The sequence below is a fragment of the Euleptes europaea genome, chromosome 1 (assembly GCF_029931775.1).
Source record: "Euleptes europaea isolate rEulEur1 chromosome 1, rEulEur1.hap1, whole genome shotgun sequence".
NCBI classification, from domain to species: domain Eukaryota; kingdom Metazoa; phylum Chordata; class Lepidosauria; order Squamata; family Sphaerodactylidae; genus Euleptes; species Euleptes europaea.
Window position 1 is genome coordinate 8,051,416 of NC_079312.1, and position 21,057 is coordinate 8,072,472.

At 44.7% G+C, this 21,057-nt stretch overlaps 1 protein-coding gene across 1 annotated transcript; it reads left to right on the top strand.

Moving 5' to 3' along the window:
• The first annotated feature begins 1,427 nt into the window (after window positions 1-1,427).
• On the top strand, window positions 1,428-20,867 carry LOC130481061 (zinc finger protein 883-like). The gene is made up of 6 exons (XM_056853757.1): window positions 1,428-1,442; window positions 2,487-2,613; window positions 7,579-7,661; window positions 8,694-8,820; window positions 14,826-14,912; window positions 19,351-20,867. The coding sequence occupies exons 1-6, from the start codon at window positions 1,428-1,430 to the stop codon at window positions 20,865-20,867; spliced, it is 1,956 nt and encodes a 651-aa protein (XP_056709735.1).
• Window positions 20,868-21,057: the final 190 nt, after the last annotated feature.

Genomic DNA, 21,057 nt, shown 5'->3' on the forward strand with positions numbered 1-21,057 from the left:
TCATTGGTTCTTGTAGGTGATCCGGGCAGTGTGACCGTGGTCTTGGAATTTTCTTTCCTGACGTTTCGCCAGCAACTGTGGCAGGCATCTTCAGAGGAGTCACACTGAAGGACAGTGTCTCTCAGTGTCAAGGGTGCAGGAAGAGTAATATATAGTCAGAAAGGGGTTGGGTTTGACTATATATTTCTGACTATATTTTACTCTTCCTGCACCCTTGACACTGAGAGACACTGTCCTTCGGTGTGACTCCTCTGAAGATGCCGGCCACAGCTGCTGGCGAAACGTCAGGAAAGAAAATACCAAGACCACGGTTACACAGCCCGGATAACCTACGAGAACCACTTTCCCCAGTCTTTATTTAGTCCCAGGAATTTAGGAAAAGAGGTGACTTCATATATCAATAATGTGTTTGCAGCTACAAATAACTGACTGTTTTACGTATTAGTAATTGCAAACATTGTGATTTCTTTTTTTTCTTTTTCTTTTTTTAAATTTGTGATCTGGCTTTTTTGGATGTTTCCTTTTGTTGCATTTTGTTAATGTATGGTTATGTGTATCTGTTGTGTGACTTATTATTTTCATTCTCACTGGGAAAGCTTGCTCTTGGGGGAGTGTGTGTAAGAAGAATCGAAAGGGTTGCTCCATGCAAAAGGAGCCTGAGGACATAGTGGGGTTCTTGTCCATTCTATTGCTTTGCAGATGAGGGGAATTTTGGCAGATGCTGGTTCTCTTCATCCTCTGGGATCCAGCCAAAATGTCTACAGAAGGAATGCCAGATCTGAGCTGCCCCCTCCTCCAAATCCTGTTCTACTTGTCAGATCGTGAGGAAACATTTGCTGGGTTTCCTGGCAAGCTTAAAAAAACACTGAAATAGAACCTCCATGTTCCAAGGCAGTTTACTTAAAATATGTTAGGTGATGAGTGGAGGAGGTGGTCAGGCTTCCCCTGTAGATGTCTGCATAGCCACTGTCAGAAATGGGAGGCTGGACTGAATGGTCTGATCCAGAAGAGGCCTCTTCTTCTCTTCTAGAAACACGCTTTGCTTCAAATCACACTGTCCTTGTTTGTGTTTGCTTTCTGGCAGTTAGGAAAAGCCAACGGCCCCCATATAACCATCTCTTCTTTGGACAGTGAGGGGAAACATGTCTGAAGGAGCCAAATACTGAACTGTTTTTGGCATTCATCAGCTGAAGGGGGATGCCAGACTTTGGGCCAGTTGTGCCCATCAGTCTGGCCCACCTCCCAGGGTTGTTGTGAGTACAGAATGGAGGACGAGAGAACAATATCGGCCACTTTGGGTCCCTGTTGGGGAAAAACGCAAAGTGTAAACTAATAAAGATAATTTTGTCTCCCTCACAGGACGCGGAAGAGCTTCAGAGCCAGGTTCCAGATCATCTCTTCTTTGGGGCAGAGCGGAAACACTTAAGATGCAGCCAGCTCAGGTAAGGGATGAAGAGCAGGAACAGCTTGGTGCTTCCTTTGAATGCAGGGCTGGAAGGGAACCATTTCTGGGTATTTTGAAATTTGCAGCCTTCTTCTCTTGGTAAGTTCCATTACATTTCTCCATAGAGAAAAGGGGCCTAAAAAGGCTGAAATGAATTTATAAATGCATATAATTAATTTCCACGGCTTTCTGATAACTGCAAGGTAACGCAGCAGCCTGTTCAGAAGGCCGTGCAGTTCACTGATCTTCTCCCTTGAATCAAAAGGCGGGATGCCCACACACTCCCCAGGCAGGTTTTATTGTTTTTCTATGGCAGGGGTGTCAAACATATGGCCCACGGCCGGATCCAGCCCATGAGCCAGCCAAAGCAGCTACGCCTCCTCCAGTCCCGATCTGGGCAGATGAGGCATGGCCTGGATCAACCAAGTGTCATTTATGTCATATCCAGCCCTTGTAACAAATGAGTTTGACACCCCTGTTCTATGGTGTGTCAAGTATTCTCTAAAGGTAGAACTCCCCCCTTGGGGTACCAAGAACTGTCCATGAAGGATCTAGAAAAGTAGGGTCCGTGGCTCGGTGGTAGAGCGCCTGCTTGTATGCAGAAGGTCCCTCATCTAAAGATAATAAAAGGATCAAGTAAGAGGTGATGTGAAAGGACTCTGCCTGGGACCTTGGAGAGCCACTGCCAGTCAGAGCAGACAATACTGACTTTGATGGACTGCATTTAAAATGGTGTAATTGCTTGCAAGGACCCTGTAAGTGTCTGACTCAGTAGACAGGTATTCCTCTTTCAATATCCACAGTTGCTTGAGGAGAGGCTGTGGCTCAGTGCTGGAGCATCTGCTTGGCATCCAGAAAGTCCCAGATTCAATTCTGGGCGTGCATTTCTGGAGAGCTGGAGCTGATCAGACAGCAATGACCTCGATAGACCAATGGTCTGATTCAGTATAAGGTTGCTTCGCATGTGTTTGTTTTCAGATGGTGAGCAAAAGCATGTTTGAGCAGGATTATTTGTGAGGAAGAAGTGTCTTCTTTTTTCCAGGGTCCGGTTTCCTTTGAGGAGGTGGCTGTGCGGTTCACCAAGGCTGAGTGGGCGCTGCTGAATCCCGACCAGAGAGCTTTGTATAGGGAAGTCATGGTGGAGAATTACGAGAACGTGGCCTCTCTGGGTAAGGGATCCCTTTTATCTTGATTTGGTAGATGTGGAAGGTGTGATATTTTTTTTTGCCCCCATCGCTACTTTGATTATTTATGCAAGAGTCCAGTAAAGATTTGATAAAAATTTTTAAAGACTTAAACAAAAGACTTAGCACCTTAAAGACTTAACCTTAAAGACCTAACAAAATTTCGGACATTTATGAGCTTTTGAGAATTACAGCTCACCTCTTCAGATACAGCTAAAATGTGAGTCTGTCTGTTTTAAGTCCATCTGTCTTTAAGACATCCAATGGCAATAGCATGTAAATGTCAGTAGCAGATAAATGACATTAGCAGGGGTGATTGGATTAGGTGTGATATGCAGAGGGGGCAGTAGGTGGGAAGAAATCAGCTTGGTAATGAGGAATCCCTGGGAATTAGTTATTTATAGTCTACCTTTCTCACTGAAACTCAAGGATGATGAGAGAGTGTCATTCAGTTCAATCATCAGGGTGAAGAGACAGCTAATAAACAACGTTTATAGGACTTGGACAGAAGGTCACCAAGGAGAAGACTGAGGTTGCTGCGCAGAGGAAGGCAATGGCAAACCCCCTTTGCTCATCTCGTGGCTTGACAACCGCACGGTCTTGGGCTTTCCATGAGCTGGTTGCAACTTAATGGCACGAAATTATTGTTATTATTTATAGGACTCGTTTAGCAGAAATCTGAAACCAGTCTTGAGTATTAAATATGACATGTTAGGCAATACAACATATGGTATTACGTTTGTAGAAATGTATTGCAGTGAGAGAAAAATAACAAATAGCAATAAGTAGCTTGTATTAGTAGCCGTGTCCATTCCCTGACCTGGATAGGCCAGGTTAGCTCAGTCTTGTCAGGTCTTGGAAGCTAAGTAGGGTTGACCCTGGTGAGTACTTGGATGGGAGGCCATTCGTCTACAGGGGGGGCAGGGAATGGCAAACCACCTCTGGACATCTCTTGCCTTGAAAACCCTGCTGGGTGGTCATAAGTCAGCTGTGACTTGATGGCATTTTCCACCTCCACCAGTATTGTCCACCGCCTTGTTCCTTTCTGTTGAAATGCGTTCCCGAATTGTTCTGTTACAACATAGCCTTATTTCTTTATTAAAATGTCCTCCCATCTGCTGTGGAAGTGGTTGTCCCTGGACATACGTGGTCAGCCATGAGGTTTGCAGCCTGACCAGTAGCATTTGTTGAATCCCAAACTCCCACTTTAACATGACAATTGTGCATCCCCTTGAAATGGATGATGAATGTAATTGCCCCCTCCCCCTCCCCTTTCTGGGATTCCTGGGGAGGCTGCTCTGGCCTACAAGCCCAGCCAGCCGCCTTCCGCCTTCCCTTTCTGGGCTTCCCAGAAACTGAAGATTGTGCTGCTGTCTCCCTGCCAGGAGGCAGTGCTGTCTTCATTCCCTCCCCGCCCCAGCCAAGCCCCATGTGGATCTTGCCTGGGGTGGGGGTGGGGGACTTAAGATCGTGCTTTCTCCTGGCTGGGAGCTTGACTGGGGGAGGGGAAAACTGTGCTCTTGTGTGTGTGTGTGTGAGAGAAGTGCTGTGAAGTCACTTCCATCCCATGACGACCCTATGAATCAATGTCCCCCCAAACGTCCTACCCTTAAACGCCTTGCTCAGGTCTTGCAAATTAAGGGCAGTGGCTTCCTTGATTGAGTCAACCCATCTCTTGTGGGGTTTTCCTCTTTTCCTGCTGCCTTCAACTTTTCCTAGCATGATTGTCTTTTCCAGTGACTCATAATGTGTCCAAAGTACGACAGCCTCAGTTTAGAAATTTTAGCTTCTAGGGTCAGTTCCGACTTGATTTGATCTATTACTCACTGATTTGTTTTTTGACAGTCCAGGGTATCTGTAACACTCTCCTCCAACACTCTAAATATGTATCTCCCTCCCTACATTGCGTTGCTCAAATTATGCAGCATAATTTCATTAATTAATAATATCATTAATTGACTTTGCCTGTGTCTTCTATGAAGTTCGTATCTCTGGTACCTGGCATTACATTTTATGGTATTTATTTATTTATTTGGTACACATGGCCCAGCCCAACCTATTGACATTTATGTCATATCCGGCCCTCATAACAAATGAGTTTGACACCCCTGATCTAGACGCAGGGACTGTGGAAAAAGAGATGCCATTTTAGCTGGAGATGCCATTTTAGATCCCATCAAAGAATGCATGAAGAGGAGAAATCATAGCAATGATTGCACTAAAAGGTTTTTGGTTTTTTTTGTAATTCAACAAGCTTTGCAGATGCCAAAGAATTCATAGAGACCCCGAATGACTGAATGATTAATTAGGAAATAACTTTTTTTCCAGTGAGCCCTTGAGCCTTAGTAAACATCAGGGAACCTGCTAATGGAGAAGCGCTTCAGAGACCTGTGGTAAACCTGATGATCCTTAGCTGTCCTGAACCTGCAGAGGAGGAAGAAGGGGGAGTTAAATCTATGTGGTTTTTTCTCTCTAGACTTCAAGCCCTGGCTATTTTTCCTGCCTTCCTCCCAAAGCCCATCATGCTCATATTTATTGAGTGTTCTAAACTGGATCGCTGCCACTGTTTGCATTTTCTCACTACCGCCAGCGGACTGTAATTCCACAACCTCTGAGCATGCTCCAACATGATCTGGCAGTTTTCAAGCAGCGGCTGGACAAACACTGTCAGCGATGCTGTAGGCTGATCCTGCATTGAACAGGGGAGTTGGACGAGATGGCCTGTATGGCCCCTTCCAACTCTATGATTCTAGGATGAATAATCCTAAATGGCACTGTTTTCTCTTCATGGGTTTAGCCGATAACCCCATTCGACAATAATAGCCCCAAATAGCCCCAATGATTTAATTCCTCCGAAATGAACCTGCAGATGGGAAACCTCCCGAAAGGGGCTGCAGATGCACTCTTCCATGTCTCCGCAACTCCTGACTGGCTCCCTTTCCAGGAAGGCAGCCTCCCAGCCCAGGGGAAAACCCTGCTTGGCCCAATCCTTCCTCAGTGGCAGAGGTTTTGAGTTGGGTGCTCTAATTGTTAAAACAGGCGAGTTCAAAATGCCTAGAGGGGAAGGAAACTGGGGGCGAGGGGGGTGTTAATTGCAGGCCCCCCTTCCTGCTCCAGCCCCTTTCTCATTTTGCAAATATCTGTGAATGGGAGTTTTGGAGGTTTCAGTTAGAAAGCCTGTTTAGAGACACAGAGGGGGTGACCACACTTATATTCCCAGCAATGTATTAAGAGTTTGAAAACGTTATAAAAAATACTGTTCACAATATTGTCGAAGGCTTTCACGGTCACAGTTCATTGGTTCTTGTAGGTTATCCGGGCTGTGTAACCGTGGTCTTGGAATTTTCTTTCCTGACGTTTCGCCAGCAGCTGTGGCAGGCATCTTCAGAGTAGTAACACTGAAGGACAGTGTCTCTTAGTGTCAAGTGTGTAGGAAGAGTCAGAGAGGGGTTGGGTTTGAGCTGAGTACTGTCCTGCAGACGTAATGTGCTAATCATCAATCAGGACAATGATTAGCACATTACGTCTGCAGGACAGTACTCAAACCCACCCCCTCTCTGACTCTTCCTGCACACTTGAAACTAAGAGACACTGTCCTTCAGTGTTACTACTCTGAAGATGCCTGCCACAGCTGCTGGCGAAACGTCAGGAAAGAAAATTCCAAGACCACGGTTACACAGCCCGGATAACCTACAAGAACCAATACTGTTCACACTTTGTTTGGCCCCTTTAGCTGTGAAGACGTCTTCCAACCATTTATAAGCCGTGGTTTTCAAAAACCCTTTTAAAGCGATGTTTTTTATAACATTTTCAAACTCTTAATACATCGCTGGAAATACAAAGTGTGGTAACCCCCAGAGTTTTAAGGTACAATGGGGGGGGTGTCTTTCTTGGGGAGGAGAAATTAAAGCGAGAGAGAGAGAGAGAGAAATGGGGTGGTGAAGGATGCAAATCGAGTGCAATCTGATGAAAAACTGCATGGCACGTGTGTTTGCACAATATAGCTTTGTTTGGAAAATTAAGTGATCAGATTAGATTAGCAGCAAATCAAGTGAGTACAGATCTTTTTTATGGTGTTTGAAATCTGTATATATTTTCTGGGCAGTCTACAATAAACCTTTTCCTCATTCTTTATTTAGTCCCAGGAATTTAGGAAAAGAGGTGACTTCATATATCAATAATGTGTTTGCAGCTGCAAATAGCTGACTGTTTTATGTATTAGTAACTGCAAACGTAATTTCTTTTTTTTATTATTTTTTTAAAAATTGTCATCTGACTTTTTTGGATGTTTCCTTCTTTTATTGCATTTTGTTAATGTATGGTTATGTGTATCTGTTGTGTGACTTATTATTTTCATTTTCTCTGGGACCAAGCACAAATTGCAAGCATGACAAAAAATTTTTTCCCAATCAATCAGTAAATGGATTACAGCATTCAATGGTGTCAGGAAATCATCGAACAAATTACAAGATATTATAATGTTTGAATCTAAAAACAAAGATTCCTAGTAAAAGTTATAAATTTATCTTGTATATGTTTGTATGTCATTGTATTGAAGCATTGAATGTCACCCTGAGCCCGGCTTTGGCCGGGAAAAGGTGGAGTGTAAATCTAATAAAATAAAAACCATGCAGCTATGAATACTAACATAAGTTATATGAAGTTGCTCTGGACAGGAGGGTATGGTGACAGGCAGCCCCCATATAACCATCTCTTCTTTGGACAGAGACCCAGTGAGGGGAAACATGTCTGAGGGAGCCAAATACTGAATTGTTTTGGCATTCATCAGTTGAAGGATGTTGACATACTTTGGGCCAGTTGTACCAGTCTGCCCCACCTCCCAAGATTGTTGTGAGGACAGAATGGAGGACGAGAGAACAATATCGGCCACTTTGGGTCCCTGTTGGGGAAAAGTGTAAACAAATAAAGATAAATTTGTCTCCCTCACAGGCAGTGGAAGAGCTTCAGAGCCAGGTTCCAGATCATCTCTTCTTTGGAGCAGAGTGGAAACACTTAAGATGCAGCCAGCTCAGGTAAGGGATGAAGATCAGGAACAGCTTGGTGCTTCCTTTGAATGCAGGGCAGGAAGGGAACCATTCTTGGGTATTTGGTAATTTGCAGCCTTCTTTTCTTGGTAAGTTGCATTTGATTTCTCCATAGAGAAAAGGGGCCTAAAAATGCTGAAATTTATAAAATTAATTCTCATGGCTTTCTGATAACAGCAAGGTAACACAGTTTACTGATCTTCTCCCATGAATCAAAAGGCGGGATGCCCACGCACTCCCCAGGCAGGTTTTATTGTTTTTCTATGGCAGGGGTGTCAAACATATGGCCCACGGCCGGATCCAGCCCAGGAGCCAGCCGAGGCAGCCACCTGTTCCCCACTCCCGATGTGGGCTGGCGAGGCATAGCCCGGCCCAACCAAGTGTCATTTATAGCATATCCAGCCCTTATAACAAATGAGTTTGACACCCCTGTTCTGTAGTGTGTCAAGTATTCTCTAATGGTAGAACTCCCCCCTTGGGGTACCAAGAACTGTCCATGAAGGATCTAGAGGAGGAGGGTCAGTGGCTCGTTGGTAGAGCACCTGCTTGCATGCAGAAGGTCCCTCATCTAAAGATAATAAAAGGATCAGGAAAGAGGTGATGTGAAAGGACTCTGCCTGGGACCCTGGAGAGTCTCTGCCAGTCAGAGCAGACAATACTGACTTTGATGGACCAACAGTCACCTCGTTTAAAATGGTGTTACTGCTTGCGAGGACCCTGCAAGGGTCTGACTCAGTAGACAGCATTTTCGGGTATTCCTCTTTCAATATCCACAGTTGCTTGAGGAGGGGCTGTGACTCAATGGTGGAGCAACTGCTTGGCATACAGAAAGTCCCAGATTCAATTCCCGGCGTTCATTTCTGGAGAGCTGCAGCTGGTCTGATCAGACCGTAATGATTTTGATAGGTCAATGGTCTGATTCAGTATAAGGTTGCTTCGCGTGTGTTTGTTTTCAGATGATGAGCAAAAGCATGTTTGAGCAGGATTATTTGTGAGGAAGAAGTGCCTTCTTTTTTCCAGTGTCCGGTTTCCTTTGAGGAGGTGGCTGTGCGCTTCACCAAGGCTGAGTGGGCGCTGCTGAATCCCGACCAGAGAGCTTTGTATAGGGAAGTCATGGTGGAGAATTATGAGAACGTGGCCTCTTTGGGTAAGGGATCCCTTTTATCGTGATTTGGTAGATGTGGAAGGTGTGATTTTTTTGCCCCCATTGCTACTTTGATTACCGTATATACCCATGTATAAGCCGACCCGCGTATAAGCCGAGGTGCCCAATTTCTCCCCAAAAATGGGAAAAAATTAGGCACCCGCGTATAAGCCGAGGGTCGGCTTATAACCCCTCCCCCCCCCGCAGGCTTACCTGACAGGGCTCTCCAGCGGCAAGGGTCCGGCGGCGGCGCGGCCCAGGGGGGCCTGGGCAGCCTTCCTGCGGCTGCAGGAGGCTGCCCCAGGCCGCTCCCGGCGGGAGGAAGCGGCGGCGAGGCCCAGGGGGACCCGGAGCAGCCTTTTTGTGGCTGCAGGAGGCTGCCCAAGGCCCCTCCCGCTCGGGAAAAATGGCGGCGGGGGCCGGGGGGGGGCCAGGGCAGCCTTCCTGCGGCTGCAGGAGGCTGCCCAAGGCCCCTCCCGGCCAGGAAAAATGGCGGCGGGGCCGGGAAGGGCCGGGGCAGCCTTCCTGCAGCTGCAGGAGGCTGCCCCAGGCCGCTCCCGGCGGCAGGAAGCGGCACGGGCCCGCCGGCGGCGGCAAGTTTCCCCCCTCCCTCCTCCCTCCTTCCCCCCATATTGACCCGTGTATAAGCCGAGGCCGTCTTTTTCAGCCCATTTTTGGGGCTGAAAAACTCGGCTTATACACGAGTATATACGGTATTTATGCTATTTATATCGGTAGAAAAGAGCAAGAGTCCATTAAAGATTTGATAAAATTTCTTAAAGACTTAAACAAAAGACTTAGCACCTTAAAGATTTAACCTTAAAGACCTAACAAAATTTCAGACAGGTATGAGCTTTTGAGAATAACAGCTCACCTCTTCAGATACAGCTAGAACGTGAGTCCGTCTGTCTTTAAGTAGGGAAGAGTGAGTTCAGACACCCAATGGCAATAGCATATAAATGTCAGTAGCAGGTAAATGACATTATCAGGGGTCATTGGATTAGATGTGACATGCAGAGGGGTAGCAGCCATGGAGAAAGCAGCATTGGTAATGAGGAATCCCCGGAATGAGCTATTTATAGTCCACATTCTCACTGAAACTCAAGGAAGATGAGAGAGTATCAGTCAGTTCAATCAATAGGGTGAAGAGACAGCTAATAAACGTTATAGGACTTGGACGGAAGGTCACCAAGGAGAAGACTGAGGTTGCTGTGCAGAGGAAGGCAATGGCAAACCACCTCTGCTCATCTCTTGGCTTGACAACCCCACGGTCTTGGGCTTGCCATGAGCTGATTGCAACTTAATGGCACAAAATTATTATTATTATTATTATTTATAGGACTCGTTTAGCAGAAATCTGAAACCAGTCTTGAGTATTAAATATGACATGTTAGGCAGTGTAAAATATGGTATTACATTTGTAGAAATGTAATGCAGTGACCGCAAAATAACAAATAGCAACAAGTAGCTTGTATTAGTAGCGATGTCCATTCCTTAACCTGGATAGGCCAGGTTAGCTCAGTCTTGTCAGGTCTTGGAAGCTAAGTAGGGTTGACCCTGGTGAGTACTTGGATGGGAGGCCATTTGTCTATCGGGGGGGTGGGGGCAGGGAACGGCAAACCACCTCTGGACATCACTTGCCTTGAAAACCGTACTGGGTTGCCGTATGTCAGCTGTGACTTAATGGCACTTTCCACCTCCACCAGTATTGACCACCGCCCTGTTCCATCTGTTGAAATGCGTTCCAGAATTGTTCTGGAACATAGTCTTATTTCTTTATAAAAATGTCCTCCCATCTGCTGTGGAAGTGGTTGTCCCTGGATGTACATGGTCAGCCATGAGGTTTTCACCTGACCAATAGCATTTGTAGAATCCCAAACTACCACTTTAACAGACATGACAATTGTGCATCCCCTTGAAATGGATGATGATAACCATCTTCAAGGACTTGAAGGGCTGTCACATAGAGGAGGGTGCCGAGTTGTTTTCTGTTGCCCCAGAAGGTCAGACCAGAACCAGCGGGTTGAAATTAAATGAAAAGAGTTTCCGTCTAGACATTAGGAAGAATTTTCTAACAATTAGAGCAGTTCCTTAGTGGAACAGGCTTCCTCAGGAGGTGGTGGGCTCTCCTTTCATGGAAGCTTTTAAGAAGAGGTTAGATGGCCATCTGCCAGCAATGCTAATTCTATGACCTTAGGCAGATCATGAGAGGGAAGGCATCTTGGCCATCTTCTGGGCATGGAGTAAGGGTCACCTGAAGAGGAAAAGACTGAGAGGTGATATGATAACCATCTTCAAGTACTTGAAGGGCTGTCACATAGAGCTTGGTGCCGAGTTGTTTTCTGTTGCCCCAGAAGATCAGACCAGAACCAGCAGGTTGAAATTAAATGAAAAGAGTTTCCGTCTAGACATTAGGAAGAATTTTCAAACAGTTAGAGCAGTTCCTCATTGGAACAGGCTTCCTCAGGAGGTGATGGGCTCTCTTTCCATGGAGGTTTTTAAGAAGAGGTTAGATGGCCATCTGTCAGCAATGCTGATTGTATAACCTTAGGCAGATCATGAGAGGGAAGGCAACTTGGCCATCTTCTGGGCATGGAGTAAGGGTCACTTTGTGTGTGTGGGGGGGAAGTGGTTGTGAATTTCCTGCATTGTGCAGGGGGTAGGACGAGATGATCCTGGTGGTCCCTTCCAACTCTGATTCTGTGATTCCATGACTGATAGTAATGTCCCACTGCATCATTCTCCTCCCTCTCCAACCCCTTTAATGGGTAAGCGGTCTAAGGGCTGGGGCCTATGGGTAAGGATTTTGTGGATTCTAAATATCCTTCCTCATCCCAATAAGGTGAGAAAGGACTAACGGTATATCAATAGTCAACAGTTAGTATGTTAATAGTCAGATTTACGGGATGCAGTTACCCCCTCCTGCAGTAGACATGTCCAGTGCCACACTGGACTGCCTTTATTCTAGGAGGCCTTATCTGGTTACTAGTTACATTTTCTGAATGTAGCTAAATAATTCCCCCATCCTTGACTGGGCATTGATTAGGGCTACCTCCGTGCAAATGTTTTGTGCAGCTTTGGCTTCCAAATTGGACAGTGTCCTCTAATCGCCTATTTTTCCAGGTTTCCTCCATCTTTGTCCCAATTTTTCCAGAGACTCTGCCTACATCAGTCCCATTTTTCTTCCATCAGCCCTGTGTGGCAGCCCTATGTTGCTCAGAGCGGCTTAAAACATTTTACATATATAATTTAAACTATAATTAAATATATAATTTAAACTAAAACATTAGTTAAAACAGGATTCCTAACTGGCATGTCTAGCCAAGTTTCATAAACAGTAGCCCTACTTGAAGATGGAGTCTGTGGCAATTTCTGTTATATCCTCACATGTTGGTGTTAAGAGCTGTGGTGCTGAGAGCCATGTTGGGAGAGCCAGCATGGTGTAGTGGTTAAGAGCGTGGACTCTAATTGGGAGAACCAAGTTTGATTCCCCGCTCCTCCACATGAAGCCTGCTGGGTGACCTTGGGCCAGTTACAGTTCCCTCAGAACTCTCTCAGCCCCACCAACCTCACAAGGTGCCTGTTGTGGGGGAAGAGAGAAGGCAATTGTAAAGTGCTTTAAAAAATTATAATTTTTTTTTGTAAATATAGGGTGAAGGAAAGGGAAAAGAGGGAGGGGTAAAAGCAATCCGTCTACCATAGACAAACAGTCTTATTGGTCTAATATATTCAGAAACATTTTACATTTTCATACTGTAATAGACGAACATTCTTATTGGTCAAGTATATTCAAAGTACATTTTACATTTTCATATAACTGATTACCTTGTCTAATATCTTATACTATATTTATCTATAAGTTGACTGATATATAGGTATGGAATGGCTGCCATTTCTCATTAAACTGTTCCATAAACTTATTGTCTGTTAGATTCATCACAGAAGTCATTCTGGCCATATTTACATATTCAAGCATTTTGTCTTTCCATCCTTCAATGCCAGATATAGACGTTTGTTTCCAGGTTCCTGCCAAAACAACTCTCGCAGCCATTGTAGCATATTTAAACAGATCTTTAAATCTCGTAGGTAGGTCAGATGGTGTTATGCTTAGTAAAAAGTATCTTGGGTCTAGATTTATTTTTAATTTAAGCATATTTTAGGTTCTTGTAGGTTATCCAGGCTGTGTAACCGTGGTCTTGGAATTTTCTTTCTTGACATTTCGCCAGCAGCTGTGGCAGGCATCTTCAGAGGAGTAACACTGAAGGACAGTGTCTCTCAGTGTCAAGTGTGTAGGAAGAGTAATATATAGTCAGAACGGGGTTGGGTTTGAGCTGAGTCATTGTCCTGCAAAAGTTTGTTTTACGGATGACAAGGGTATCAAGAAATGGGAGTTTACCCTCAATTTCCTTTTCCATGGTAAACTGAATGTTTGGATGGATATTATTGGATGGATATTATTTAGACTTTCTAAACCATCTTAATAATATCCATCCAAACATTCAGTTTACCATGGAAAAGGAAATTGAGGGTAAACTCCCATTTCTTGATACCCTTGTCATCCGTAAAACAAACTTTCAGTTAGGTCACAAGGTCTACCGGAAACCAACTCACATAGATTGCTACTTACATAAAAACTCCAACCACCACCCCCGACAGAAAAGAGGAATAATCAAATAATTATGTGGTATGTTAATATGGAACCATTGTATCCTGAAGTGATCTGTTAATGTGTGAAATCCAAAGCTAATCTGCATGGCTATTGTTGACTGTAGTCTTTGTTAGTCTGGAGGTTTTCAGGACAGGAAGCCAAGCCTTATTCATTCTTAAACTCTCTTCTTTTCTGTTAAAGTTGTGCTGATGTTTATGAATTTCAATGGCTTCTCTGTGCAATCTGACAAAATAGCTGGTAGAATTGTCCAGTCTTTCAGTGTCTTGGAATAAGACCCTGTGTCCTGTTTGTGTCAGTCCATGTTCAGCCACTGCTGATTTCTCAGGTTGGCCAAGTCTGCAGTATCTTTCATGTTCTTTTATCCTTGTTTGTATGCTGCGTTTTGTTGTCCTGATGTAAACTTGTCCACAGCTGCAAGGTATATGATATACTCCTGCAGAGGTGAGGGGGTCTCTTTTGTCTTTTGCTGATTGTAGCATTTGTTGTATTTTCTTGGTGGGTTTAAACACTGTTTGTAGGTTATGTTTTTTCAAACGTTTCTCCATCCTATCAGTGACTCCTTTAATAAATGGCAAGAATACCTTTTCTATGGGAGACTGTTTTTCCTGAGTTTTCTGATTTTTGTTTGGTTTAATGGCCCTTCTGATTTCATTCTTGGAATAGCCGTTTGCTAGCAGTGCGTGATTTAGATGATTAGTTTCTTCCTTGAGAAACTGTGGTTCACAGATCCGTCTTGCACGGTCCATTAATGTTTTGATTATTCCTCTTTTCTGTCAGGGGTGGTGGTTGGAGTTTTTGTGTAAGTAGCGATCTGTGTGAGTTGGTTTCCGGTAGACCTTGTGACCTAACTGAAAGTTTGTTTTTGTACTTTGAATCTGACTCTTGGTTTCTTCCCATTCCAGACAAAATGGTTTATTTGTCCCTGCCAACAGTCTATCGTTTTAGTCAGTTATACTTATTGTTAAAAATTGGAATAGGAAGTTTAACCTTGGAAGTACGTTCATCTTTATTGTTCATATTCTTCCCAGCCAGGAAATATTCATCTTTGTACATCGGTTCAGCTCTTTTTCTATTTCTCCCCAAATTCTTGTGTAGTTCATTTTGAAAAGTGTCTTATTTTGTGACGATATAGTGATGCCTAGATACTTAAGGCGCCAGACAAGGATGTCCACTTTCAACACTGTAAGGTGCTTTGCGACTGATGGTAGAGAAAAGCAGGGTATGAAAGCCAACTCTTCTTTCCTTCTCTCTCGTCACCTTTTAGAAGGTGAACATAGAAAGGATGAGGTAGGAATGCATGGTTCTTTTGTAGTAACTATTCCATTTGTTTCTTCCAAAGCAATTCCCAAGCCTGGCCTCATCTCCTGGCTTCAGGAAAGGGAAGCACCATTTCCTCCAGACTCTGAAGATGAGGAGCAGTCGGCAGGTGGGTGCTTAGATATGTGCTGGATGCCTTGGTTGGCTGGGGTTGGAGGGGTTTCCATGGAGGGCAGCTAGATGTTTTGAATGGCCACAATCCTTCAGGCTGGGAGCTCATGTACCCAGGGATACTTCCCGCAGTTCCACTGACCTTTCCTTCCTCATAAAATTTTGCATGGGATGGGAAGGCTGAAGCAGTCCTGTTCCTCAGTGTTGATCTAGATTTGTGAGTCTTGGATCTTGACCTTGATTCCATCCACCTGGAAGTGTTGATAGGTCTGAGCAAAGATGAGGAGTAGCTGCAGGGCGGGGAGATCTACTGATTGTCAAGGAAATAAACCATTATAACCATAAAGAAGAATATATACACAATGATACACTTTTGCGTAGCAGTGTGTGTAAATAAGATCATGGGTACAGGCAGGCTGTAAACTAAATATGAGCAGCCAGTGTGATGCAGCAGCAAAAATGGCTAATCTGATTTTGGAGTGTATCAACAGAGGCATAAAATCCAAATCGCAAGATGTCATAGTTCCACTGTACACTGCATTGGTCAGGTCACACGTGGTGTACTGTGTGCAGTTCTGGGGGCCTCAGTTCAGAAAGGATGTGGACGGAATGGAGCGGATGCAGAGAGAGCGACGAGGATGACTAGAGGCCTGGAGACCAAGTCCGATGAGGAAAGGCTGAGAGACTTGGGAATTTTCACTCTGGAGGAGGTTAAGGGGAGACGTGAAAGGATGTCACTGAGGGCATGGAGATGTTCTTTTGGCAGCAGAGGATCGGGCTTTTAATAATCGGTTGAGCTTATTTACTTATTCGATTCGATTTCTTGCCCGCCCTCCCCGGCCAAGGCTGGGCTCAGGGCAGGTCACATCATTTAAAATACACATCAACCATAAAAATTTAATACAATAAAATAATTACATTTCAGCTAAAACTAGGCAAATCTCAAGAGGGTGCACCAATTTCTACCGATTTGACCGAATAGACAGGCAGGTCACCCCCTCAAATGGATTCTAGCATAAAGTACCGAAAAGGGTGGGGGTAACAGGGGGCCCGGTGGAAAGGTATTGGCTGGATGCACGGTGTTACTGAAGTTAGGCCACGATCATTTTGTGACCGTCTCTGCCTCCTGTGGCATCCATTTTGTGGCAGCCATTTTGTTGCTGCGCCCACCATACTGTGTCAGGATTCCATATGTCCCACAGGCTCAAAAAAAATGTAATCAGCATATGGATAAGAGTCACAAAACCCCGGGCAACCTTGCTCCAGGAATTCTGTGTGAATATTAAAGAAATGCCACTGATTTAACACAATTTGTACCCACCTTTTTGCCTTCATAATAGCCACCAAAGAAGCTATCAAATTTATTTTTATATTTATTTATTTGTGATTTATTAAATTAAACCGTATTAAATGAGATTCCATCTTAAAAACACATTATTAAAACAACTGAAACCGGAGCTCAAATAAGGAAGACTCATTGAGGGAATGTTAAACAAAACTAAAAAGTCTTCACCCCCTCACAGAAGATGGTAATCGGAGGGGGCAGGAGTATCTCCTTAGGAAGGGGGTTTCAGAGTTCGGTGCCACAATCAAGAAGACCCTTTCCTGGATAGCCACTGCCTCCTCTCAGAAGGCAGGGCGCTTGAAACAGAGCCTCTGAAGATGAACATCATAGTCAGGTAGGTTCATAAGGCAGTGGGTAGCTATTCAGGTTTGTTGGTCCCAAACCATATAGTACTTTAAAGATCAGCACCAGCCTCTGTGTAATTCATAGACTCATAGATGTGGAAGGGGCTGTACAGGCTATCTAGCCCAACCCCCTTCTTAATCAGCCTAGAGCATCCCTGACAAGTGTATGTCCAGCCTCTGCTTGAAGACGGCCAGAAAGGGGCACTGCACCACCTTGCTAGACAATCCATTCCACTGCTGACCCACTCTTATTGTAAAAACAAACAAACAAGGTTCCTAATATCCAGCTGTTTCCCCCTCCTAATTTATACCCATTGTTGTGAGTCCTATCCTCTGCTGCCAACAGGAACAGCTCACTGCCCTCCTCTAAGTGACAGCCTTTCATAGAATCATAAAGTTGGAAGGGACCACCAGGGTCATCTAGTCCAACCCCCAGCACAATGCAGGAAATTAACAACTACCTCCCCACCATCCCCAGTTACCCCCACCCTCCCCCCGCCATGCAGGATCCCATAATCAAAGCACTCCCGACAGATGGCCATTCAGCCTCTGCTTAAAGACCTCCAAAGATGGGGACTCCACCACCCTCTGAGGCAGTGCATTCCACCATCGAACAGCCCTCACCATCAGAAAGTTCCTCCTAATGTTTAGGTGGAATCGCTTTTCTATTAGTTTAAATCCATTGCTCCGTGTCCTAGTCTCTGGAGTAACAGAACAACATGGCTATCATGTCTCCCCTCAACCTTCTCCAAATACACAAAGAGAGCAATCATGCCCCCGCTCAACTTCTCCAGACTGAACATTCCCAAGCCCCTCAGCCTGTCCTCGTAGGGCTTGGTCTCCAGGCCCCTGATCAATCCCTGATCAATCCCACCTGCTCCATTCTGTCCACATCCGTTTTGAAGTGAGGCCTCCAGAACTGCACACAGTACTCCAGGTGTGGCCTGACCAATACAGTGTACAGCGGAACTATGACATGTTGCGATGTGGATGTCATGCCTCTGTTGATACCCTCCAAGATCACATTAGCTTTTTTTGCTGCTGCATCACACGGGCTGCTCATACTTAGCATACAGTCCATCCGTACCCCAAGATCTTGTTCGCACACACGGCTACTCAGAAGTGTTTCCCCCAGCCAGTATGCATGCATTTTTGTTCCCCGGATGTAGGACTCTGCATGTATCCTTGTTGAATTACATCTTGCTCTGATCTGCCCGCTTTTACATTGTGTTCTGATTTGTAAATTGAATGAGTAATCTCTCCACCCCCTCATCCAGATCATATATAAAAAATATTGAAAAGTACCAGGCCCAGAATCAAGCCCTGAGGCACCCTACTGGATAGTTCATTCAGATGAAATGCCATTGACAACTACTTTTTGGGTGCAGTTCTCCAACCAGTTCCCTATCCACCTAACTATCTTAGAGTCCTAGAATTCTGCCCTCATATACTTATGCAGGCCCTGACCTGGATGGCCCAGGCTAGCCTGATCTCGTCAGGGTCAGCCCTGGTTATTATTTGGTTGGGAGACCACCAAGGAATACCAGGGTTGCTGTGCAGAGGAAGGCACTGGCAAACCACCCCTGTTAGTCTCTTGCCATGAAAACCCCAAAAGGGGTCGCCATAAGTTGGCTGCGACTTGACGGCACTTTATACACACACATACTTACACATGGTGTCTTCTGTGGTGTTGAACTTCATTCTCTGATCAAATGTCCTCTTCTGCATTATCCATAAGAGGTTCATATAAAAAAATGAAATAAACGGAACCACTCTTATGAAAGCCTTTATTCTAAATATATGTTGTACCTTTTATACTAAAATATTATTGAACCGTTGTATCAAAAGCTGTTGGGGAGTGTTAAGAATATCCACAGGGAGGCAGTGTTCAGATGAAAATCATGGCTGCAGAGAGCCAAAGTTGCCTGTGTCCCTTGGCCAGTTTAGAAACCAAATTAACATAGACAAAATAGCTTGGTCTGCATTCACTTTGCAAAAAGGTGAACTCTGTTGGAACTCCAGATTATAGACTTACTTCCCCTTCTAATGAGAAAGTTTTGTTCCACCAGGTGGAATCAGAGCCAGTGTGGCGAACTTTAACTGGGTTGGTTTTCCCACTCCTATATATGAAGCCTGCTGGGTGACCTTGGGCTAGTCACAGTTCTCTCAGAACTCTTTCAGCCGCACCTACTTCACATGGTGTCTGTTGTGGGGAGGAGAGGAAAGGTGATTGTAAGTTGGTTTGATTCCCCTTCAAAGATAAAGTTGGCATATAAAAACCAACTCTTCTTCTTCTTCAGGTAACAGGAAGGTTGATGAGAATTACAGTGAACGATGTGGGGTGTCTTTCGAAACAATAAGCCATGAAGTGGAGGAAGAGCCTTCTGGGAGTCAAGAAGAGTCAAAGAGGCAGGAGGAAAACAAAGGGGAGAAGTCAGGGGGTCAGTCTTTAGTTTTCCAGGCCAGTAGCTTGCTCAAAAAGAATCACAAGGGAAAGAGGAGGAATGAACCTTCTGAAAGTGGAGAAATATTGAGATGCGAATCCAACTTTTGTTCTTCCCATCAGAGGATCCATACACTGTATGAAACTTATAAATGTTGTGAATGTGGTAAGGGGTTCAGTAGGCTCGTCAGCCTCACTTCTCATAAGAGAATCCATATGAGGGAGGAACCATCTGAGAGCTCCGAGTGTGAAAACAGTTTTGGTCTGAGTGAAAACCTTACTTCCCATCAAAGAACCCACACAGGCCAAAAACCATGCCGAAGCTCAGAGTGCAGGAAAAGGTTCAGGGGTAACACAACATCTACTTTGCATCAGGAAATCCATTCAGAGGAAAAACAATATAAATGCTTGGAATGTGGAAAGCTCTTCTGCCGGCGAGCACACTTCACTGAGCATCAGAGAATCCACACAAAAGAGAAACCATATAAATGCTTGGAGTGTGGAAAGAACTTCACTCACAAACGAGGACTCACTTCCCATCAGAGAATCCACACAAAAGAGAAGCCATATGTGTGCTTGAAGTGTGGGAAAACCTTCCGTTGGAAGCCAGCCCTCACTTACCATCAGAGAATCCACACAAAGGAGAAGCCATATGTGTGCTTGAAATGTGGGAAAACCTTCCGTTCGAGCTCATGCCTCACTTCACATATGAGTAGCCACACAAAGGAGAAGCCGTATGTGTGTTTGAAGTGTGGGAAAACCTTCCGTTTGAGTTTATCCCTCACTTCACATCTGAGAATCCACTCAGGGGAGAAACCGTACCAGTGCACAGTATGTGGGAAATGCTTTAGTCAGAGAGCACACCTTACTTCCCATCGAAGAATCCATTCTGGAGAGAAACCCTATCAATGCCAGGAGTGTGGAAAAGGCTTCAGTCAGAGCTCACACCTGACTATACACCAAAGAATCCACACGGGAGAGAAGCCCTATAAATGCTTGGAATGTGGAAAGAGTTTCACTTCTAGCCATCATCTTAAATCACATGAAAAAATCCACACTGGGGTGCAGCCATATAAATGCCTGGATTGTGGGAAAAGTTTCAGTCACAGCTCAAGCCTTAAGCTACATGAAAGAGTCCACACAGGGGAGAAGCCGTATAAATGCATGGAATGTGGGAGAAGCTTCAGTGGCAGCTCAGCCCTTACTATACATCAAAGAGTCCACACAGGGGAGAAGCCATATAAATGCATGGAATGTGGGAGAAGCTTCAGTTGCAACTCAACCCTTAATCTACATCAAAGAGTCCACAAAGGAGAGAAGCTGTATAAATGCATGGAATGTGGAAAGAGTTTCACTTCTAGCCAGTACCTTAAACAACACAAAAGAATCCACACAGGGGAGCAGCCGTATAAATGCCTGGATTGTGGGAAAAGTTTCAATCAGAGATCAAGCCTTAATCTACATCAAAGAATCCACACAGGGCAGAAGCCACATAAATGCATGGAATGTGGGAGAAGCTTCATTCAGTGCTCAAAACTTAAGCAACATCAAAGAGTCCACACAGGGGAGAAGCCATTTAAATGCATGCAATGTGGAAAGAGTTTCACTTCTAGCCACTACCTTAAACAACACAAAATAATCCACACAGGGCAGAAGCCACATAAATGCATGGAATGTGGGAGAAGCTTCATTCAGTGCTCAAAACTTAAGCAACATCAAAGAGTCCACACAGGGGAGAAGCCATTTAAATGCATGCAATGTGGAAAGAGTTTTGGCAGCCGTTCACAACTTACATCACACAAGAGAACTCACATGGGGTAAATGGTTAAATGCGTGCAGTGTGGAAAGGACTTCACCAGCGGTGCACAGCTTGTGTGTGTGTGTTAAGTGTTACCTAAACTGCTCTTTGGATGGGGAATTAGCTTAAGAAATAGGTAACTATGTATTTATATAGCGAAATCACCCTTTGTCTACGAGGGTTGTTTCCAGTGACTCCCAGAATGAAGATAGA